Source organism: Notamacropus eugenii, chromosome 1 (genome assembly GCF_028372415.1).
Source record: "Notamacropus eugenii isolate mMacEug1 chromosome 1, mMacEug1.pri_v2, whole genome shotgun sequence".
NCBI classification, from domain to species: Eukaryota; Metazoa; Chordata; class Mammalia; order Diprotodontia; family Macropodidae; genus Notamacropus; species Notamacropus eugenii.
In genome coordinates this window covers 567,587,459-567,612,849 of record NC_092872.1, presented here as the reverse complement: position 1 = coordinate 567,612,849, position 25,391 = coordinate 567,587,459, and the positions used below count along the sequence as shown (strand labels likewise).

The window sequence follows — 25,391 nt, the reverse complement described above, 5'->3', positions numbered from 1 at the left end:
CTTCCTTTAGTTTCAATCCATTCAATATCCCTATATTAAGCATCTACAATATGCGAAGCACTATGCTAAGCACTAGGCAATATATAAGGGTAATCAAGATACAGTCCCAGCTTTCATAGTACTTGCAGTCTTTCAGGGAGGATATAACATTATATAAGTATTGTTGTTGTTCAGTAGTTCAGTTGTGTCTGACTCTTTGTGACCCAGTAGTGGGTCACTGTCCTGGCAAGACACTGGAGCAGTCTGCCATTTCCTTCTCCAGTGGATTAAGGCAAACAGGTTGAGTGGCTTGCCTAGGGTTACACAGCTAGTAAGTACTGAGGCCAAACTTGAACTCAGGTCTTCCTGACTCTAAATGGCCCAGTGCTGGAACTGAGTCATTTAGCTGCAAACTATATGCAGGCTACAAAGGAAATAATTAACAGAGGAAAGGCATTAGAATTAAGAGGAGTTAGGAAAGGTTTCAATACTAGATTTTGCTAGTATGGCTATTTCCCTCCACTGATGTAGAGCACAAATTCTCAGTAAACTAGATGGCCTGTAACGTCCTTTCCAACTTTCAAATTCTTCAACTTTTATGACCTACCATAGCTGCAAAATTCATCACCAGTTGTCAACCTGGTGATAGGCTTCTAGGAATGTAGGTAACTGGCTGTAATCTAAGCTTAGGAATCAGGGTCACCTCCATAGCCCTAAACCCATTCTTCTTCCTCCCCTACTTTCTTCTTTCTGGCAAGGAATACCCAGCTCATTCTCTGGACTTTTCTACCTCCTTAGCAGCCTTGTACGGCTACTCAAATCTCTCCCCACCTTTCCTGTTTGCTTTTATTTTTTGCTTTTCCTGTGTGTAGGCACGGTCTTTTTTGCTTGTATTTGTATTTCCAGTGCTTTGCTCAGTACTTGCCTAGCACATACTAAATGCTTAATTAATGTTTTCTGTATCACTCTATCTTTAAATCAACCAGGTTCAGAATTCAGTCACCTACAACTTTTCACTCTCCCTAAGTCCATTGTCAAATCTTGTGAACTGTACTTTCTGAACACCTCTTTATCACCCACCTCCCCACCTCCCTTTATGCCCTTAGGCTCTAATTACCTCTCACCTGTATAATTGCTAATATCCTCCAAATAGGTCTCCCTACATCCAGCCTCTCCTCTTTCCAATCTATCCTCCCCACAGCTGTCAAATTGATCATCTTAATCTGATATTGTCACTCCAGCCCCCAAAATGAAGCTTCAAGTATTGTCCCTTGCCTGTAGGATAAAATATAAACTTCTTTGTTTGACATTAAAAGCCCTGTACAATTTGGCTCTGTATTTCCGAATAGTTCACAACATGACCACTCTTCATTCATTCTACATTTCAACCAAACTAACCTATTTGCCAATTTTCATAAACAGCATTCCATCTTCTGTCTCTCTGCCTTTCTATGTTATCCCTCAGTGTCTAGAAATATTCTTGCCCCTCACCTCTACCTGTCTGGATCCCTAACCTCCCAATGATTCATCTCAAGTGCCAGTTCCTTTGAATGCCCTTTCCTGATTCTCCCAATTGTTCCTACCCCGCTTTTGAAATCACTTTGGATTTATTTTTATATGTTATATATTTCACATGTTTTGCATTGCTATTTGTATATGTTCACTTATTTTAAACATACTATACCCCCAATAGAGAATACACTTGGAGAAGTCACTTCCCTTTTCTGGGTCTCAGGTTTCTGTAGAGTGACAGAGTTGAACTGGTTGTCTTCTTATTCCCATTCACTCTCTCAAGTTTTGTTCAGATTGTTTTGCTTGTTACATTTATTTCAGAAAATTTTAGAATTCATCAGACATGGGTCCCTCAAGGGCAGGAGCTGTCTCCCTTTTTTATTTGTGGCCCTACATCTATCTAGGATGTCTGGCCTCTGAGAGGTTCTTTATAAATACCTGTTGATTAACTGAATTAGAGGAAGATACTAATATAATGAATATAGTAGAACCAAGATTATATGGTTTTAACGTGGAGTATAATGGAGATAATAGAGTTTGCAAAATACTATAAAGAAGATCAAAGGAGGAAAAATCATTTTCAAAATGGAAGTTGAAGTGAGAATCAAGGAAAACTTTCTGGAGGAGACAGAGGGAACTTAAAGTTGAGTTCGCCAAGCAAAGATTAAGGGAGAGAGTATGACATGCCCCAGGAGGTGGCATGAATAAAGGCCAGTACTGGGATGTGTTGGATGAAGGATGGCAAATGGTCAGGCCAGAGTGACTGAAGTGAGTGCATTGGAAGAACATTATAAGATAATAAAGACAGAGAAGACACCAGGGTATAGAATCTTGAATCATAAACTATTAGAATTTAGACTTTGTTAGGGAATAACAGTTTTGATCAGGGGAGAGGCACCCTCTAATCTGTGCATAAAGCAGTTTAATCTATCAGTGGTATGAAAAATAGATTAGGGAAGGAGGACATAAAATTCTAATGATATCCTAAACTACAGTATTTTAAGAAGATGTATGCGGTTTTTCTCTGTAACATCCAGAAATTTTCTGAAATAAACATAACCATCAAAACAATCAAAACAAAATTTTTGAGTGAATGGAAATCAGAGGGTAACCAGTTCAACTCCCTCATTCTATAGGAAGCCGAGGCCCAGAACAGTGAAGCGACTTCCCCAAAGTAATTCAAATAACTTGCAGAGACAGCACAAGAATTTCAGGTCTCCTGACCCAGTTGAACATTCTCTCCCTTCTATATACCATTCTACTTTTCTATTAGGATGCATATACTGAATACCTAATCGATTAGAAAAATCATTTGCTAGATTTTAGTCAGCTTTGGAGCCCTTAAAGCAGCCATCTAATATCTACACCTAGAGCTCCCAAAGGAATCAGGCAGAGAGCTTTAAGAAAATGGAATAGGCTTTGTTTTTGCTATTAGTTACCTGCTGGGAGAGGTTCAAAGGAATGCATTTTTCTAGAGTGATTAATCGCAATGACTACATAAATTTTAGCCAAGTTTAGATTCAACAATAGGAAAGGGTATTATGCAGGCTAAGGAAACTTACATATTGCCCCATCCCCAAAAAACCCCACCTATTTTTATAAGAATATTTTAAAATAAATTTTAGAAGGTATCAACATTTATCATTACATAGTCTAATCAGCATGGTTGGGATATCATTGTTTATCAAGTACTTTTATAGCTCTCTCCTTCAGACAAATGACTTTCTCATTTCATCTGTGTTTGGGGAGTATCAAAAGCTGGTGTCCTTGACTTTTTTTTTTCAGATATATGTTCACTGGGTCTATTTCACTGCATAATGTAAAAATAATGCATTAAAAATAAGTTACCTCTATAGAATGCGTCTCAACACTGATGATAAAAACTTGTCCACCGGATGCTGCCCATATTGTATCTTCCATCATTAGTAGACTTCTAACTGGAAGGACACCTAATTTGACCACTTTCTGAGGTTCAGAATTCCAGGATCCATCTTAAATGAAAGATATATAAATAAGATCACAGTCTAATCCTAATTGTTCATGTAGTTTTGTTTTGTTTTTCTGGATGTGGGCTAGTGAATAGACCAATCAAATATTAAAGAATCAAAACTTATTTTTAACTGATATTAGGATATACAAGTATTTGGTGGGTGGGGCGGAAGTAAAGAGACATACCTGAGCCTTTCAGAAAATCATTGTACTTCAAATAAAGTAATTCAGTAACACTAGAAAGACCTAGAACTAGTAAGAGTTAGAAATTGACTTTTTTTTATCCTGTTATTAAACTTTATTTTATTCAGTCTAATCATACTTCACACTCAGGATTAATTCACAATACAAAAAGCATTTTCTCTTCTTTAATTTGCTTTCTTTTCTGGTGGGTTATGGGTAATGAATATTAATGAAAGGTTGACCATTAAGTAACAAATTATTTTGGACATAAAAACTTTTGAAGTCCATCAATTAATTGTGAAGGAGCAATCCCTTAGGTCCACAGAGAAAGAACTTTGCTGATGAGGAGATAACTATTTTATGTTAAAAGATTTGTCCCTAAAACTTCTGCATGATGGCAGGAATAACAATAATAACATCCTGAATAATTAAAACATGACTAAATTTAAATATATATATTTGAAAATATATATAGTATATGTAGTAAATAATATATATACAGTATATGTAGTAATACATAAAAATATAGTATATAGTATGTGTAGGAACTCAGTAGCAATGCTCCCAAATAAAAAAAAAATTAAACTATTATTACATAGAGGTTCTTTTTCTTCAGTTTGTTAATTTATTCATAGTTATCAGCATTCACTTCCACAAGATTTTGAGGTCCAAATTTTCTCTCCATCTCTCCCCTCCTTCCACCCCAGACAGCATAGATTCTGATTACTACTTCCCTCAATCTTCCCTCCCTTCTATCACTCCCCATTTTCTCTTATCTCTTTCTTTTCTATTTTCCTGTAGGACAAGATAGATTTCTATACCCCAGTGCCCATATATTGTATTTCCCAGTTGCATGTAAAAAGAATTATTAACATTGTTTTTTAAAACTTCTGAGTTCTACATTCTCTCCCTTCCTCCCCCACCCACCCATCCTCATTGAGAAGGTAAGCAATTCAATACAGATTATATATGTGTAGTCATGCAAAACATTTCCAAAATAATCACCATTGTGAAAGACTAACTATATTTCCCTCCATCTTATCCCACACCCCATTTATTCTATTCTTTCTTTTTGCCCTTTCCCGCCTCAAAAGTGTTTGCTTCTGATTATCCTTCTTCTCATTTGCCCTCCCTTCCATCATCCCCTCCTGTCTTATCCCTTTCCCCCCTACTTTTCTGTAGGGTAAGAAAGATTTTTCATATCCAGTTGAGTGTGTATGTTATTCCCTCCTTAAGGAAAGTATGATAAGAGTAAAGTTCACTCATTCCCTCTCACCTCCCTCCTCTTCCCCTCCATTGTAAAAGCTTTTTCTTGTCTCTTTTATGTGAGAAAATTTATCCCATTCTACTTCTTTCTTTCTCCTTCTCCCAGTACATTCCTCTCTCATCCCTTAATTCTATGTTTCAGATATCATCCCTTCATATTCCTGTGCCCTCTGTGTGTATACACAGATATACATGCATATAAACTCATATATGTATATATGTATGATGTATAATCATGTATGTATATATGTGCGCACACACACACACACACACACACACACATATATATATATATTCTCTCCAACTACCCTAAGACTGAGAAATGAATTACAAATACCATCTTTCCATATAGGAATGTAAACAGTTCGACTTTAATAAATCCCTTATGATTTCTCTTTCCTGTTTATCTCTTCATGCTTTTCTTGAGTTTTGTATTTGAAAGTCAAGTTTTCTATTCAGCACTGATCTTTTTGTAAAGAATGTTTGAAAGTCCTCTATTTATTGAATGTCCATTTTTTCCCCTCATGGATTATACTCAGTTTTGCTGGATAGATGATTCATGGTTTTAATCCTAGCTCCTTTGACTTCTAAAATATCATATTCCAAGCCCTCTCATCCCTCAGTGTAGAAGCTGCTAAATATTGTGCTATCCTGATTGTGTTTCCACAATGCTTGAACTGTTTCTTTCTGGCTGCTTGCAATATTATCTCCTTGGCTGAGAACTCTGGAATTTGACTGCAACATTCTTAGGAGTTTTGCTTTAGGGATCTCTTTCAGAAGGTGATTGATGAATTCTTTCAATTTCTATTTTTCCCTCTGGTTCTAGAATATCAGGGTAGTTTTCCTTGATAATTTCTTTAAAGATGATGTCTAGGTTCCTTTTTTTAATCATGGCTTTCAGGTAGTCCAATAATTTTTAAATGATCTCTCCTGCATCTATTTTCCAGGTCAGTTGTTTTTCCAATGAGATATTTCACAGTCTTCTATTTTTTCATTCTTTCGATTGTGTTTTATAACTTCTTGATTTTTCATAAACTCACTAGCTTTCATTTACTCCATTCTACTTTTTAAGGAATTATTTTCTTTAGTGAGTTTTTGGATTTCCTTTTCCATTTAGCCATTTCTGCTTTTTAAGGCATTCTTCTTCTCATTGGCTTTTTGGACCTCTTTTGTCATTTGGGTTAGTCTATTTTTAAGGTGTCCTTTTCTTCAACAGTTGTGGGGTCCCCTTTTGCAAGTAGTTGACCTGTTTTTCATGATTTTTTTGCATCACTCTCATTTCTCTTTCCAATTTTTCCTCTATTTCTCTTACATGATTTTCAAAATTCTTTTTGAGCCCTTCCATGACCTGTGATCAATTCGTATTTTTCTTGGGGGCTTTGAATGTAAAAACATTGATTCTGTTGGATATTCTTTGTCACCAAAGTAAGATTCTATAGTCTAACTTTTTCTACTGTTTGCTTATTTTCCCAGCCAATTATTTGAATTTTTAGCTCTTTGTTAAGATAGGACTCTGCTTCTAGTGTGGAGGGTGTACTGTCCCTAGCTTCTAGGATTTTGTGTAGGTGTTTTCAGAGATATTTCTAGGGATCTGTAAATTTTCAGTTCTTCCAAGGTGTTATGATCGAACGAGAGGTGTTTACTCCTCTCTTGTCTGTGCTCTTGTCTGAGAGTGACCACAAGCATTTTTTTCTGTCTTGGAACTGGGAGGAAGATTCCCTCTCCACCTCCACCACAAACTCCACCATGCCCACACTCTTTGTCACCCCAGGACCACCACTCAGGACTGTGACCCAGATGAAAGCATGGGCAAAGCAAGAGGATCCTGTATCAGTGCCATTAAATAGATCTCTGAAATCCCCCTCTGATCAGCTGCTTGATCTCCCCACTGTCTCTGAGCTGAGAGGTCTGGAAGCAGCCACTGTTGTTGCCATCACCACTGTTGCTGCCACCCTAGGGCTAGGGCCAGACCATGCTCCTCTTTCACCCAGGTCAGACAGACCTTTCCTACTGACCTTGTAAATTGTCATTGGTGTTTATGGGTTGAGAAGCCTGGAAACCACCACAACTGCCAGTAATTCAGTGTCCTGAGGCCTGCTCTGGGTTTGCTAATGCCCTATCTGTGCTGGTGCAGCCCATGCCAGACTATGCTCTTCTCTTAGACTGGTCCCTGCCTTTATTCCACTATTTCCTTAGCTATGTTCCACTACATATAAATTCTAATCATTACAAGATAATATAATCTAGAATCATGACATCTAGAGCTTAGAGGAATTTTACTAGTCCAAACACCTCATTTTACTAAGGCCCCAAGATATAAAGTCTCTTGGTGAAGTCACACAGCTAATATGTGGCAAGCTCATGTTCCTTTAACTCCAAATCTAGTGCTTTTTCCATTTTAATATCTATCCACCTATCAATGAGCAAATTAAGTATCTAAACATTTACTAAGCATCTAGGTACAGAAGATACAAAGACAAAAGTGAAACAGAAGGTTCTAATACATTCTGTGATTCCATATATTAGACAATTACCATATTTGGTCTTTTGATATCTATTAGATCCATGACTTTTAATGACAATAATGTAAGCCAATCAATTAATGTTTATTCAACATCTATGTGCTAGGCAGTGCTGGGGATACAGAAAAAAAAAAAAAAAAGACAGTCCCTGTTCTCAAGGAGCTCACAGTCTAATATGGGAGACAACATGTGAACAACTATGTGCAAACTATGTAAAGGATAAAGTGGAGACAGTCGATGGAGAGAGGGCATTAGAATTAAGAGGGATTGGGAAAGACTTCTTGTAGAAGGTGGGATTTTATCTGGGACTTAAAGGAAACCAGGTGACAGGGAGCCACTGGAATGTATTGAGTAGTGGGGAGGGAGTTTGAGGAAAGATGTATGAATTTCTAAGACCTGAGATTTTGGAAAATCACTTCGGCAGTTGACTGGAGGATGGACTGGGGTAGGGAGAGACTTGTGGGATTCTATGTCTTAATTCTCTCTATAATTCAACCTTCATGAAAATTTACATCCTTTATGATCAGATCAGCAGATTGTGGCAAATGGTTTTATTAAGGGGTAGCATGATAGACTGGAAAAAGAAAACCCTGTAATCATAAAATCTGGGCCAGATTCCCAAGTCTGGAACTTATTAGTCACATGACTGCAGTTAGGGAAATCTCTTTATCTCTCTCAGTCTGTTTCATCACTAGTGAAATATGAATAAATAACTCTTGTTTACCTTATGGGGTTCAAACATCAGAAGAGATCATGTATATGTAAGGACTTTATAAACTCCAGTGTGCTAGGCAGATAAATAATTTATTATTCATTGTTAGTAGAAACAATATTATCTAATTCTTTTCAGATTGTTTTGCACCATTTGCCAATGTTTTTCAAAATATTATTGGTCAATTCTCTGGAACAAGAAACTCCAAATTAAATAAAGCATAGCAGCTTATTAAAAAATTAAAGCTGAGATTTTATTCCTGACAATTAAACTTGGAGTAGGGGCACAGGGTGGCATTGACTTTTAATTTTGGCCATACAGTGATGCTGTTTCAGCACACAAACAAAGAAATGATCTGAGACCTCCCATAATTCAATTCAACTCCATAAACATTTTTAAACCCCTATTACATTTGAAGGGTAGAGAAAACTAGTTTTATTTATTTCCTGGAAAACTTTCACTTTTGAGTTGATTTGGTTCATGGTTATCCAATATAGTACTGGCATTTGACAGAATCACACACAAGTCAGAGATGGAAAGAATCATACAATTGCCCCATTATTTTATAGAAGAGGAAACTCAAAATCAAAGGAAGGGACAAAGGTCACATGGCTAGTAACTGCCTGAGCTGGGATCAGAAGCTGGAAATCCTGACTCTTAGCCTATTATTTCCCCTACTTTATCAATTTCCATGATATCTTTACTTTTTTTAGGAAAACAGTTACAAGAGAAATAAATGGACATGCAATTGAAGAAAATCTGTACTTAGACTATTTTAATTTGATGCTTTTCTTTTTATTATAAAATCCCATTAAAGTAAATGGTTAGAACACTGTGCATGACACATAAATTAAAGATAAATTTCTACGGGGAGGAAAATGGGCTTCTATGTCCTCCCTTTCACTATCCAGTGATTATTTCATAATGTTATCAATAATTAATAATTTATTGATATTATTAATAATTATTTTATAATGTAATTATTTCACAATGATCAATAATGTAGCTTATTAGAAACAGTGTTTGTGGTGTTAATCCAGTTACTAGAATAATGGCATGTGAGGACTTCTAGAGCGAAAGTTAAATTTCATAAGCAGAAAAATTACTTGAACCTTATAAAAAGGATTAACAAGGCATGAAGGATTATTCCTCAGAAAAATGTGAAGTAGAGAAGTTGCCTTTGGTCCTGTCAGCCTTCTTTTCCTATATCTTGCTCCCCTTTATCCATAGGATTACCAGAGTTCCCCTCTTTTCCCCTCCTCTATCAACATCTACACTCAGAAAGGATCAGTTATCTATCCATGTCTTAACTTCACACCACATGGATGCTTTACTCCTCCCAGGGATAATTATTTTAAGCTTTCTCCTTAGCTACGTAAAGGAATATTTTATCCACTGGTAAAAAAGATCTTCAGAGCCAAAGGAGGTGGTGAGTTCTGTTTATAAAAAGGCAGAGGGTTCTCCTGGACCTCCATCAAAGTCACACTACATGCAGTAGGTGGCCATTCATTCTGCCTATGTGTAAGGTTTGTATTGTAATTGTATTGTAACTTGTATTGTATTGTAATATGTATTGGCTTAATACCTTCTATGTCCCTCTGGAGTCCTTATTTGTTCATTTTCAAAGTTCAGGAGAGGGAAAAATAATGAATGGCTCCATCACATTATTATAGAAAAAGCCTGAGTTGCAGAAAGGATTCCCAAAACACAAAATAGACCAAAACTTCTAACTAATGATAAATAAAGGGGTAGAATTGACCACTGTTTGATTTTTTATCGTAGTTTTAGGAAGTTTTGATCTGACTTGGAATATGTAGCTGATTTATACTTTCAATAGCTTAGCATTTTGGTCAGGAGGGCAAAATGTAGCCTTCACAGCAATTCTCCAAAGTGTCTCCCATGAACATGCTGAGATCACACAAGATTTTTTGATACATATAATTGCAGAAATAACTTATTTTCTTTGACTATCATTATCAAGCAAGACATAAAATAGGGAGACATATGCTTGACACTGTCATGGAAGACTTATTGAACAGAGACCAATTGGAAGTGATTTATTATATTTAGATGGTAAAATTCTGCAGATGCTCTCATTTACAGATAACACTATGGTGACTGCATCAGGCCTTCAAACAACACAGGGCCTCCTCAATGAGATCCAGAGCCACTCAGAAATGATGGGTTTGGTAAACCACACAGCAAAACCCAAAAGGACAAGGAATATTTATTGTTCAACTTTGGGCATGGAGTTGGATGGATGGCCCAATGAATTAGCGTATCAATATGTGTGTATTCTCTCCATCCCTGTCCCTTTGTCTCTCTCATCTATCTGTAGCATCACTCTAAGATATCTGGATCAAGAGTTAAGGCAATCGTCTTAGTTTTTTTTTTGTTTGTGTGTGTGTGTGTGTGTGTGTGTGTGTGTGTGTGTATCATCAGATTAACTCAATTAATTTTCAAAAGATACCGGGCAACATGCTAAATTAGTCTAACAGTATGTATGTATGCATGCATGTATGTATGTGCTCTTATAGGCCAATGTTGATACACATAATGCCTCTAATCCATTCTTCATATTTATGTTTACTGAGAGACTAATTTAATGAACTATTCAACACATATATACATATATACATATGCATCTATATTAAATATCTATCTTGCACTAGTACTGAAGACAGGCAATAAATTGAACCCAGAATTGAAAGGGGAGGGGAGACCAAATTGTTTTGCAGTTAGAATATTATGCCCTACTTTCATGCTATTCCTCTTAATGTATTCTACATTTGGTCTAATAGCCTATTTTCTGTTCCCTGGTCTTGCCTGGCCCTGCTCTATTTAATCCCACCCACATCTGAAATACAGTTATTGTCTCCAAGGGCAATAGAGCATGAGACACTGAATTAAAACGGATGGAATTACTTTACATTTATCATAACTATAATAAGAGAATGGCTACATTTTAGACAGTTTTCTACATACAGTACTATGGGAAGTGTTCCTGGACTCTCAATATTTTAAAGATCTTGATGTTGATAATTTAAAATTTTTAATTTTATAGGTCTGAAATTGAGCTAAACAGGTAACCTGAGGTCCTCTGGGCTCTAAAATTCCAAGAGTTGATAATCTTTTTTTTAATACTTTTTTGATACTTTCAAAGACCTGTAACTTCATTTGCATGGATAGTTCATTCACTAACAGCTTTTCACCCCCTCCATGCTTCAGTGGATATCTAGATGAGTTGATTCTGATGGTGTGGCTCTCTGAAGTTGGACAGATTGCCACAGATGACATCATATATTTCTGGGTTTGGTACTTAAAACTTTTGGACTCTGGTTAAAAAAAAGTCAAGTCTTTCCCCTCACCAGCAAAAATCTTTAAGAACTGACAATCACCTCTACTCCAAAACAAAAGAATGAAGCAATTGTATAGCTTTAATAATTGTTGCTAGACTGCTCCCCAAGTCCCTAAACCCCACAAAAACAACAACAAAACATGAAAAGCTTTGACTTGGTCATTTCAATATACGTTTTAACATGTAGGGAATTTGCTAACTTTTTATTTGTATATCTAGTGTTTGTATCATAGAACATGTGGTAGATCTTTTTAGGACTTGAAAGGAAAATATTAAGCCATGGATTTTCACTTAGTGGTTTTGAAAGACTTTCTCTGGAAACACAACCTTTGGTATTTTGGCTTTCACAGATTTTTTTCCCTTAGTCTCCTGCCAAAGGAATTTAGCCTTTTCCTTTCTTCTTTGTGCATTAACAGCACTCATGATACCCTATGGCGATGGCACCCCTAGGACTCATTCATTGACTTTTCTCCACCAGTAACAATTATGTGGAGCTTGCAGAAACACCACAGTTAATGATTTGGTCTGGGCATCTGCCTAGGCATGATGGAGTATTGAGTATATTTTCCCTGGAGATGTATCCTATGGCATATCTCATGCTGCTATTGTGTAGGCTGCCAGGGACTTAGGGATGGATTCCAAACCAAAGATTACTTGTATGTCAGATGACATTGCTACAAATCTGACCCTTTGTCAGCAGCCTTGACTCTGACTTGAACATGACATTGCACTTCAGACAGGAAAAGTTTCAGTTTACATGAGAGTCATCTCATTTTACCAAAGCAGGAAGACTAGATCAGTTTTCAATTTTCTATCCGGAGGAAATTTAATTGTGTTCAGAGCTCAATAAAATGACATTTTGTTCCTAAGTAATGGTGTTATCATTTTAATTTTAGCACTTGAAAAACACAGTGGATACCCATGTTGAAAAATGTGGAGCCTGATCTCCAGTGCATTGGCTTGAGAAGGGTATGTTGAAGGAGGGGTTAGTTAGGTAGATAGAGTGCTGGATCTGGAATCAGAAAGGCTTACCTTGTGAGTTCAAATCTAAGCTCAGACACTTATTAGTTGTGTGACCCCGGGCAAGTTACTTAACTGTGTTTGCCTCAGTTTCCTCATTTGTAAAATGAGCCATAGAGGAAAATGGCAAAGCACTCCAGTATCTTTGCCAAGAAAACCCCAAATGGTGTCTCAAAAATTTGGACATATACCCCATGAATCTGTGAAGTAGACAGGACTAGTAGTATTATTCCCATTTTGTAAGTGAAGAAACTGAAGTTGTGAAAGGCTAAGAGACTTTCCCCATGGTCATCTGGGTAGTCTGTTTAAGAGTCACAATGAATCACTCATAGAAATTCACTAAGTGCCTATCTGTTAGTTATTGTTCTAGGCACCGGAGATTCAAGGGCAAACATGAAAAAAAAAAAAGAAAAATCCCTTCCCTCATGGAGTTTACAGTACATAGGCAACAAATGTGTACAAACATACATTCAAAATTTCGATAAAGTAATCTGGACCAGATATGTGATTTCCCTGGGAAAGGGCACTCCTCAGGAAGTCCCTCTACGAACACTGATTAGCATCTTCAACTTACAGTCTTGAGAGAATAGCCTGCAGCAATAAAAAGTTAAGTGACTTGTATAGGTCATGTGGTCAGGATATGTCAGAGGCAAGCCTCAGGTCTATATCTTGAATCTACATCTTTTTGATTTCAAGGTCATCTCTTTATCTAACAGACCTCTGGAACCATGGTGTAAATCTGGAGCAGGGGATGGGAAAAGAAAACCACAGAAAGTCTTCTGAGGTGGCCTTTAAAGGAACTTAGGAATTCTAAGAAGAGTCTAAGAGTGTGGTGATCTTTCCATTACTTCAAACTGTCTCTCTAAAAGTAGAACACTCAAACATAGTCTTAAATGACAGTTACAATCTTTGTCTTAAACAGTCAATAGGCTTTTATGTTGGTTGTCCTTTTTAAATAAACATTTAAACAACTTGATGAAGTATCTTAAGAAAGAGTTGAATCTTTTATCTAGTTATTGTCTAAAAGAAACTGTCTAGCATTCATGACACAAGCTAAAATGAACACATTTGGGAGTTGTTGAACATTTAAATAATCAATGTTAACAAGTTACTTTATTCAGGAATATGTTTTGCAACTAATTCCTTAGCACAAATATCTAGACTTTCCCATGGTCATTTGCATAGTTGGTTTAAGAGTCATAATCAATCAATCAACAGCTATTCACTAAGGGATTATATGTCAGATAGTGTGCTAAGCATGAGAGATTCAAGGACAAAAATTAAAAAAAAGATCCATTCCCTCATGAAATTTACATTATATCAGAGGAAACAACAAATGTGCAAATATAGGCATATTCAACATTTATACAAAGTAATTGCATAATTCTTATTCTTAAATTCTTAAATATTCTTAAAATTCTTAAAATAATATGTTTTATGTTATGGCAACCAAGGAATTAATGTGAAGAACAGGTGAATAAGGATGAAGAGCTGTTCTGAACCAAAAGATGGCCAAATGTTTATAAATTTTTCAGGCCACAACTCTCAAACACCATGTAGAGGTAGTGATCTTCAGTATTCATGTTGATAACAAGGCCTTGAAATGCTGAAGTGGTTCATTGACAACACTTTTGCTCTACATTTCTTTATAGTTGTCACTTTAACCAATGCCTTAGTTTGAAAGGTTTATCATGAATTCTATGTGGTCTATCACTTGACCAAGATTCATTTAATACCTTTGAAATAGTCATGAGAGAAATGAGATTTGGAAGCTATAACTGAAGACATAAAAATGCTTATCTCACTGACAGACTTAGGCATCAAGTAGAGGGTTGAAGAAAGAACCCAAAGAGAATCCACATTTAGGGAATGAGAAAAGGAAGGGAAGCAACAAAGAAGCCAGAAAAGGAAAAGTTAAAGAATAATACCAAAACAATAAAGAATAATACCAAATAAACAATAATACCAAAAACTGTGTTTTCCACAAGAAACATTTCAAGGAACATGGAGTGGTCTAATGTCCAATGTTATAGCATAGAAGTTGAGAATGACATAGACTGAGAAAAGGTCATTTGATTCAGCAAGAAAGCGTTCACTGGTTACCTGTGAAAGCTATTTCAGTAGAGTGGTAGGGATGGAAATTAAGATTTTTGGTGACTATTCAGAAAATAGGCTTATGGAAAACAAAGTAGATGGAATGAATGAGTGAATGAATAGTGGGACCACACAAATGGTTTCTTCGATTATTTTCTAAGTTAGGAGGATAGCTGAGATATCAATGAGAGGATCTAGTGGGCAGAAAGAGATTGAAGAAATTGGAAATGGATCGATAACTTTGAGAGCAGTAACTAGAAAAGCTGAAGCCATGAGACCCAGAATAGTGATGAATGGTTTAGCTTAATAGAGAAAACAAATTCATTCTTTGTGACTAGAAGAACATCTGAGAAGGCAGAAGAAACACTGATATATTGACATAAACCTGGGGGCAGATGGCAGAACTCTGATCCTTTGATCCTGTAATCCTTTGTTGAATAAAGCTTACAATTTCCACAAAATAGATGGAGAGACCATCTGCCAAAAGTAATGGTGAGAACAGAAATGGAGGTTTGAGGAGAGAGCAACGCCCAAAATAGCCACTGTTGGGGAATGTGCTAGGGATTCAGTGAGATGAATATAAAACAATTTGATCAACAATAATCAGGTTGGACAGTATGAACCTCTGAAGGGCCAGACATGTAGCATATCTTCTACTGAACTATCACCTTATTAATGTCACAACACTAATATCACTATATGCATATCACTAATTCACTATATGCATTTGACCTGACTTTTTTTTACTGCTACCAGTTTCCAAATTTGAATGAAGAAACATCAACTACTCTAGCACTAATTCATTCAACAAAAATTGATTAAATGTCTGATACTTGTATAGCAACTACAGTGGGCAATTTAGATCAATCAATCAGCAAACATATATTCAATGTCTAATATATGCCAAGCAAAAGCAACAGTATCTAGCAAAAATAAAAGATAAGAATACAGAATTCATAATTCCAGAGTTGAAGGGATCACAGTGAACATCCAGTTCAACACACATATCAAAGGAGTCTTTACTATAACATAACCAACAGTAGTTATCTAGACAAAGTATTTGAATTCAGAAGTTGTACAGAGAAAAAATACTTGATATACTTAGGCATATATTACACGGTGGAAAAAGAAAAGAATTAAGCCACAAGCATAAGACTCGATATGCAAATCCTTCGGTAAATTTAAGTTATAGTTACCTTCTGTTTTGGCGTAGACAGCAACATTCCCATTGACAAGACCAGCATATAGACACTGGGATGTGCAAGTTAGGCTCATGACAGTAGACTTCTCAGGTGTGAAAAAGTGTTGCAGTCGTACCTTCTTTGAGCCTTGACTACTTTTATAAATAGAAATGCTTTAAAAGAAAAACAAACTAATAAGCATATGTTTGATATACACAGAAAGAATTTTAAAAGTCAGGGATTTTTGGTTAACTGTTTTACTTTATTATAATGGAATCAATGTTAAATTTGGAGGGAGTAACAAGGTGCTTCCAGAAACAATTATGCAAAAAAAAGCATGAATAAAAAAATTTAAAGAGCCAAAGAAAAATTGTTAACCATTAATATGCTATATTTCATTTATTTAACAATGCGTTTTAATCTGATCATGGCAAAAAATACTCTGCGAATTCATCTTCTCTCTACAATGGTTCTCTCTTTGAATAAGGGATGCTACTTGAGTTTCTTTCCTGTCTTGGACAAGAAGCATTCCTTTCTTGTTAACGTATATTCTGTCACGTTATAGAAACATTAGTCTTTAATTTCCCAAATTTCTTGGACGATCAAGCCAGAGAGTCATTACATTATTCTCTTCCAAATTAGGTCCATATCCAAATGTGCCTACAGTACTAAAACATGGTCCTATTTTATTCTATAGTACAAAGCATGACAAGTTTTAAAAATATCTCGGTGGTACATTTCACGGTATAAGTAAAACCAAACCTTTTAAAACAATTGCCATTCATGCTTAGGGGGGTTTCCTAGAATAATTTTGATGTTCCTTATTCAGTAATTAGTTCAAAGAGTAATAAGTATAAAATGTTCATGAGTGTATTGCACATATATACAATGCACTGTTATATATATGTATATATATGTACATAGGATATGTGTGTATGTGTGATGAACATAGATATGTAGAGAGGGAAGGGATCTCAGAGGCAATCTAGTACAGGTTTCTCATTCTATAATTGAGGAAACTGTGGCTCAGAAACGTAAAATGACTCAAATGTAAAGCTGATCATCAGATGCAAGATCTTAACAGCCCTGACTTCAGTTAGTGCTCTTTCTACTCTACCAAGCATGCATATACACATATCATTTTCTAACATCAAGGTTAGAAATAATTCTTTGCATTATGAGGGTTCACTGTTTAATGATGCACACTTTTGAATGGCTATATCTCACTCAAAGTGAGAATCTGATAAGACCTTAGCCTAAAATGGCTAGGATCTCCCATTGCATCCTGTGTCATCTCTGGTCATCCTGATGAATATCTAGCCACTGCACTCAGATGGCTCAGGAGAAGAAATTGAAGTTGGTGACCTTGTACAGCCCTCCCTTACTCAAATCAAAGTCAACTGGAAGTCATGTCATCATTTGATGTAAAGGTCCTCTTTGAGAATGAAGGACAAACAAAACAACAACAATTTTTTATAACAGTAAAAGACAATACTACCTCCCTTCTTCTGTGCCTAGACAGATAGTAGGTACATCTGAAGCTTTTCCAACCATGGTTTCAGAATCAGGGGTGACATTGGACTCTTTATGTTTCTGGTCCACTGGAATGTATACCATACAAAGAATTCGTGATTCCACATTAAAGCATTCAATCACTTTTGGGCTGGAATGTTGAAATGAGATGATAGCTATTTGGCCCATCTGATTAGTACAACTGCCAATCTGAATTAGGAAATTAAGGGAAAAAAAAGATGATCAGCTGATGAAAGATTTCACACTAATACATTCACAAAAACAAGTTTTAAAGAGGTAATGGCCCAGGTGTTTCTGGAAGTGCTTACCCTGTTACATCAAGCCCTACTTCACTGTAGCCTAGGTTTTGAATACAAAGCATGCCTACTTTTGCACTGCGCATGCCCTCAGGCTATGCAACGCCAATGAAGGTTACTGAAACTGAAAAGGGTTGCAAGTGGAAAAAAGTTTAAGAAGCCCTGGCCTAGTCAATGGAGTATAGGACAGGAATCAGAAAGACCTAGGTTCGAGTCTTACCTTTAACAGATACTAGCTGTATGCCCATAGGCATGCTATTTAACCTCACTTCCTCCAGGTAACTCTGTAAAATTATTTTCTACAAATGAGTTACCTGTTTACATCAGTAAAGAGAAATTGCACACTAGAAGCCCCCTACACTGATTAAATCACATGTCCAGACCACCTTTCTCTTAACTACAACACTACTCTCAACCCTGGAGAAAAAAAGGGATTTTGTCAAGAATATAAAATATTTTCAGACCCAAACTGAGATTAATTATGCCCCATTTTCTTAAATAAACATTTTCCTTCAGCAATAACTCTTCTTCCTCTCAATAGATTCATGTTTAGATAATAGCCTAAATTTCCTCTTTGAGGGTTACAGAGTTCTTTTATCAAATAACACCACATAACAGGGACTAAGCATATTCTTAAAAAAAATTTTGCACATGGGGATACTGAAGCTGAAAGAAGTGACTTGCCCATGGTCATATAGCTGGTAAGTGCTGTGATCAGAATTTTTACTTTGATTTGCCTGACTCAAAGCCAGTATTCCTTATGCTAAACCACCACTTGGCTACAGAATCTAATGTGTGAGCATACCCCAGAAATGTCCATGTTGTAACACTATAATTCAAAGCATCATGCCTTTAAAAGAAAATTAAGAACTATTTTCAAAAAAGGCAAATACAGCCTAAAGTATATAAGTAAACTGAAGGCCTTAATAAATTTCATACGATCATAGATAAAGAATTGGAGACATTTTCTGAGGCCCTCTAGTCCAACTCCCTCATTTTACAGATGAGGAAAATGAAGGCCAGTGAGTTTACATGATTTGTCCATGACCACAGAAATCCAAATGTTAAATGAGGGATTTGAACTCACGTCATCTAATTCCAAAGCCATGCAACACTTGCAACTGTTATACTTTATATATCACTGAGTATTTATCCTGAGACTTTTTTTTTTAGTTCTGACATTCTCTCTTGTTGCAGCAAGCATCCCAGCATACACAGGAGGGCCTGCTGCACAGGTTCTCAGATCTGCTTTTCTAAAAGGAAAGCAACTTTTGAGGGATCAGCAATATTCTTTAATTATATTCACCAACAGAGAAAATACAAGCAGAGAAATAAAGACCAATAGACAAGGCTTCTAATTGTCTGACCATTAGCAATGCATATATCACAGATCAACAGACAGATCCAACTGTCTAACCATTATGTACATATATAGTTACAAAGGAGAGAAGCCCCAACATCAGGGTTTTCAAAGGTGGGGGGTGGGGGGGAAGACTCCTTAATGGCTTCCCAGAGTGTCATCTGGTCATATCACAGGAACATTCTTTCAAAGAGTAAGCCTCCCAAAAAAAACCTTACCTCAGGGTATGTATATGTATATATCTATATAGCTATAGATACACACACTTTTCATAGCTGGAGGGTATGACATAGTACCTCATTAATTAGTAAAAGGTGTGGGCCTTCCTACAAAACAAGCCTCTCCTAATTCAACTTGCCCCCAGTGGATTCCACCTGAGACCTATCAATGGGCAGGTAAGATCTAACATTACACCTATGTAAGAAACTTCAAACATATCAGCAAATCCATCGCAAATTTTAGAGTTGTCTGAAAGCACCAAGAAGTTCAATGACTTGCCCTGGGTCACAGTCATTATGTACCAAAGGTGGGACTTGAAGTCAAGTCTTCCTGACTCTGAAATAAGCTCAATATCCACTGTCTATAGAATATAATATAGAATCTTTCTATGGAATCTAATAAAAAAATCCAAAAATGATCTGTGATTTCCCCAGAATGGGGAACACTGTCCACCAACTAATAGGTGTTAGAAATAATCATCTTACTAAGAATTCCACTTGACCATTAGAGAATTTAGAAAAAAAGATTTCATTTCTTGTCATTTTGGATGGGTGACCTAGCCTTTTACACCCTTGTGAAAAAAGGTCACTTAGTAGGTACAGGCAGACTTTAAGGCAATTACAAGGCCCTTTTATGATTTCTATCCTGTCCAGATTTCACTGTCTATCTGAGAACACCCCTCCCCACATAGGTTTACACTCCTGCTTAAGTACATCTCTCATTTCCATATTTCAATCCCCTCCCTTTCCATCTTCCTTTTCTTTATACTTTATTTAATAAAGACTTTTAGTTTCCTCCCAGTTTGTCTGCGTCATCCCTAGCAAGAGAAAGGAATTTTCCCAATTGCTAAGAGAATTGATAAAAGCTGTGAGTTGAAGATTCCTCCCAGGACACCAGGATATCCATAAGAAGTCCTATCCTCTAAGACAGTGTCTGGGTTAATGGACCTCATCTTTGGTGAGCCACACCTGGTCTGGAAATTCTTTTAATCTATAGAAAAAAGGCCTTCTCAGAACAAAGGAAGAGGATACTGCTTTCAGATAAGTTGATTAACAGGCCACCAACTTCCCCTCCCTTTCCACTATAATCAGTTTACCATCAGTATGATTTCTTAGGTTTCATATAATTTTTCTTTTCATATAATTTCTATGGAAATAAAATTCACTCATCCCTTACAGTAGGTAAGTCCTGTGGTAATAAATGTCAGGGGTGGGATTTGAACCTACATCTCCCTGATAGTACTCACTCAGATGTGGGATAGATGCCAAATTATTAATTATCATTCTTTTGACTTTGGTGAACAGTAATAGAATTAGGGCATGGGCAAAGGAGCAGAAGGAAGAAAGGCTGAGTCTGCTCAAAATTGTTCCTTCCACACATTTCACTAATTAGAAATCCATTTGGATTAATCATCTCATTTAAAATGCAAAAATCCCTTGAGGTTTAAGTTTCCTAGGCAGCAAACAGAAAAAGAGTGCTAGGCTTGCAGTCAGAACATCTGAGCTCCAATTTGACAATAACCATGTGATCCTGGGCAAGTCTCTAAACTTTTGTCTGCCTCAGTCTCCCCAGCTGTAAAATGGGGGCCATAATGGCATCTACCTCACAGCACTGTGCAGATCAAATGAGACGATTTGTAAATCGGTAACAGTGCCTGGTATACGCTAACTGCTTAATAAATACACCCTCCCTCCAACTCACACATTTGCACAAATTAATCACATGGTTCTTCTCCCCCCCCATCTATGCAGCTGATACCACTAATAGATTGGGGTTTTAGGTGGAGGGCAAGAAGGGCGAAAGAGGGATAAGGAAGCATAATTTTGGACATTAGGTCACTTAAGGTACAGAAGCAGAAGTGGGGAGTAACAATGGGGGTAGTATTTGCGCAGCCAGTTGGCAGAGGGGATGGTATAGGAGAGGGACACAGAGATGGGAGGGGCACTTAGAAAAGGAAGTTGGAAGGCACCCAAAATATACCACATGCCTTAAAAGTTGGCTGAGGTCCTTCATATGGCATCCCACAGATATTTCTGTGAGTCTCATTTTTATTTCTTAATTGTATGAACAAAGTTAGAATGCATTCAACTGAAAATATTTACCTCAAACGGTAGGGAAGTTAATTTATGCTGCTCAACGCCTTCAACAACCTTTCCGCTTTTGGCTTCTGCAAGGTACATGCTATCTACTGCAAACTCTAAATAGCTTATTTCCTGATGTCAGCATTTCAGTGGCTGCAAATTCATCTCTTTCCCAACACAGTACAGCAGTGGACTGTTCCTGGGAAGTGCTTAGGGCCAGTTTCCAGGATGAGAAGTATCAAATTCACTCAGGATAGGAAAAAAAATGCTATTTCATCTTTAATTTAAGGACAACTGGATTAATTTTCCAATTAGGCTAAAATATTTGTCCTTGGAATGATACTAAACAATAAAAATTTTCCCCTTATATTTGACATTGGAATTTAAAAAAAAAACTATATTGCTACTGTTGATGATAGTTTTTCTCTAAATTTACAAAGTCATTCGATTTTATTTTACAAAGCTGATGAATCTTAAAATTCATGACTCCGAGTGTCATGGGATATATTTTCCTTATCCCATGTAATTCTACAGGAAAAGAGTTTTCCATAAATGCCTTAGTTTTCGAAATAAAGCTTCCTAATACATATGAAGTGATTCAAAATGAAATAAGCAGAATTAAGAAAACAATTGCTATAGGTAAGTAAATGAAACGAGCAAGAACCAAAAAAAATAAAACTGAAAACCGTATACTTATTGGTCCAGAAGTCTGGACCAGAGGAAGAGATAGGATAACGTATTTCCCTCTTTGAGGGGCAGCTAGGTGGTGCACAGGATAGAGTTCTAGGCCTTGAGTCAAGACGACCCGAGTTCAAATCCAGTCTCAGATACTAGCTGTGTGACCCATTGCAAGTCGATTAATCCTGTTTGCCTCAGTTTCCTCATCTGTAAAATGAGCTGGAGAAGGAAATGGCAAACCACTCCAGTATTTCTGCCAAGAAAACCTGGAATGCAGTCACACAACTGAACTGTTTGGAGATGTGGGAACTCTGCATGTGGAATATTGTCTGTACTGCTTGACTTAGTTGCTGTGTTCTTTAGTGTTGCTTCCCCCAGCCCCTTCTTTTTAAAAAATTATTTGATAAAGGAGAGTATTGGGCAATTAAAGTGATTTAAAAACAAAAGATAATTTAAAAAGTATTTTCAAAAAGCAAATTCAAAAACTAAAAACAAAATTCCTAAACTGTTCATAGCCTTTGACCCCATAATCATACTTCTGGGTATCTCTATCAAGGAACTCAAAGGGAAAAAAATACAATATAATCAAAGATATTGAAGAAATCACTTTTGTGCCATTAAAGATCTGGAAATAAAATGAGTGCCCATCATTTGGGAATGCTGAAAAAAAACCCTAATGATCTGTGAATTGCAAAGTAAAAAACATGGGAAGAGAAGAATACAATGAATATAATGGCAAAAGAAAAAAAATCACTTAAAGTAATCAAAACTCTGAATAATTAAAAAACCAATGATAGTCCCAGAAAAAAGTAATGAAACCATTGACTCCTTGGAAAGAATGTTGCATGCATTGTGAAAAGGGGGGAGGGGTGCGGTTGTTACTGAATCAGTTTATTTGTTTTGGTTTTTGCTTAATTGTTTTTCTTTTTTTTAATTTCTAATTTTTTTTTATTTTGACCTTAAAAAATAAAAAAAACACACAAATACTAAAACTAAAATAATATTAAATTAAAAACAATATTGCCATGTACACAGCAGAGGATTCAAAATATACAGCAATGAATTTCCATTTCAAGAAAGTTTATATAATCACACAAATCCTCTGCATTCCTATATATTAGCAACAAAGTTCAACAGCAAGAGATAGAAAGAGAAATCCCATTTAAAGTTAGGGTAGACAGTATAAAATACTTAGGAGTCTACCTGCCAAAACAAACCCAGGGATTATATGAACACAATTACAAGACACTTTTTGCACAAATAAAGTCAGATTTAAGTAAGTGGAAAAACATTAGTTGCTCATGGGTAGGCCGTGCTAATATAATAAAAATGACAATTCTACCCAAATTAATATACTTATTTAGTGCCATACCAATTAAACTATCAGACAATTACTTTCTAGAGCTGGATAAAATAATATCAAAATTCATTTGGAAAAACAAAAGGTCCAGAATATCAAAGGGATTAATGAAAAGAAATGCCTGGGAAGGTGGCCTAGCGCTACCAGACCTTAAACTGTACTATAAAGCAGCAATTATCAAAACCACTTGGTATTGGCTAAGAAACAGAGAGGTAGACAAGTGGAATAGACTTGGCACTCAAGATGCAGTAGGCAAGGAATATAGCAACCTTCTGTTTGATAAACCCAAGGACCCCAGCTTCTGGGATAAGAACTCATTGTTTGACAAAAATTGCTGGGAAAACTGGATAACAGTGTGGCGGAAATTAGGCATAGACCCATACCTGACACCGTACACAAGAATAAAGTCCAAATGGGTACATGATTTAGGTATAAAGATTGATACCATGAATAAACTGGAGAAGCAAGGAATAGTGTATTTATCAGATCTATGGAGAAGGGAAGAATTCTTTACTAAAGGAGAGATAGAATGCATTATGAAATGCAAAATGGATAACTTTGAGTACATTAAACTGAGAAGTTTTTGCACAACCAAACCCAATGCAACCAAAATCCGGAGGGATGTAGTAAATTGGGAAAAAATTTTTACAGCTAAGCTCGGGGATAAAGGCCTCATTTCTAGAATATATAGAGAACTGACCCAAATGTATAATCATACAAGTCATTCCCCAATTGATAAATGGTCAAAGGATATGAACAGGCAATTTTCAGAGGAAGAAATTAAAGCTATCTATAATCATATGAAAAAATGCTCTAAATCACTATTGGTTAGAGAGATGCAAATCAAAACAACTCTGAGGTACCACATCACACCTATAAGATTGGCAAACATGACAGAACAAGAAAATGATAAATGCTGGAGAGGATGTGGGAGAGTTGGAACACTAATTCATTGTTGGTGGAGCTGTGAGCGCATCCAACCATTCTGGAGAGCAATTTGGAACTATGCCCAAAGGGCTACAAAAATGTGCATACCCTTTGACCCAGCAATATCGCTACTAGGACTATATCCCCAAGAGACCATAAAAATGGGAAAGGGTCCCACATGTACAAAAATATTTATAGCAGCACTCTATGTAGTTGCCAAAAACTGGAAGTCAAGGAGATGTCCATCAATTGGGGAATGGCTGAATAAATTATGGTATATGAATGTAATGGAGTACTATTGTGCCATAAGAAATGATGAACAAGAAGACTTCAGAGAGGCCTGGAAGGACTTATATGACCTGATGCTGAGTGAAAGGAGCAGAACCAGGAGAACTTTATGCACAGCAACAACCACAGTGTGTGAGAGTTTTTTCTGGTAGACTTAGATTTTTGTAATAACACAAGAACTTCTGAAAAAAAAAAAAATCCCAAGAAAGTTTATATAATAAATATTGTGCATTGTGTTGAGAACTGTCCATTTTTTCTTTGCTTCCTATTAATTTTCCTTTTGTTCTCTGCCGTGCATTTTTTACTTTGTCCTTTTTCCTCCCTTCCTCCCTCTGCAACCACCAAGGCTGCAATTAAGCATGGAGATAGATAGATGATAGATAAATAGATAGATAGGCAGACAGACAGACAGATAGATAGATAGATAGATAGATAGATAGATAGATAGATAGATGATAGATAGATATGTATACATATATAGGTATGTATATATACACACAGTACACATATATACACATATATATACACACAAAGATATACATATCTATGTACATACATGTACTTACACATACATACACTTACGTATTGAGTCATATCCATCTATTTAAGACCATACTATATTTAGCATATGTTTCGCTGAGGGTAGATACCCTCCTCTTTCATAAGTCCAAATCTTTCCATAATTTCCCAAATGCACCAACTAGTCTTTCCTACACCGCAGCAATATCCCCACCTTATACTGTCTAGTTGTTTTAGATAGCCCAAAACAATGTTGATAAATATGGCTGACACATAGTACAGTTTCCCTATTTTTCTCTTTTGATTAAATCTAT

The 25,391-nt window shown here is 36.3% G+C and overlaps 1 protein-coding gene across 6 annotated transcripts in view; it reads right to left on the bottom strand.

Moving 5' to 3' along the window:
• ARHGEF10 (Rho guanine nucleotide exchange factor 10) overlaps positions 1 to 25,391 on the bottom strand; it is a 222,008-nt gene that overhangs the window by 32,824 nt on the left and 163,793 nt on the right. For all 6 annotated transcript variants that reach the window (XM_072634362.1, XM_072634365.1, XM_072634367.1 and 3 more), the window contains 3 exons: positions 17,315 to 17,538; positions 15,832 to 15,989; positions 3,340 to 3,482 (listed from right to left, as the gene is read on the bottom strand). In XM_072634362.1, the coding sequence (XP_072490463.1) occupies positions 3,340 to 3,482; positions 15,832 to 15,989; positions 17,315 to 17,538 (525 nt within the window). The remainder of the gene's footprint in view (positions 1 to 3,339; positions 3,483 to 15,831; positions 15,990 to 17,314; positions 17,539 to 25,391) is intronic.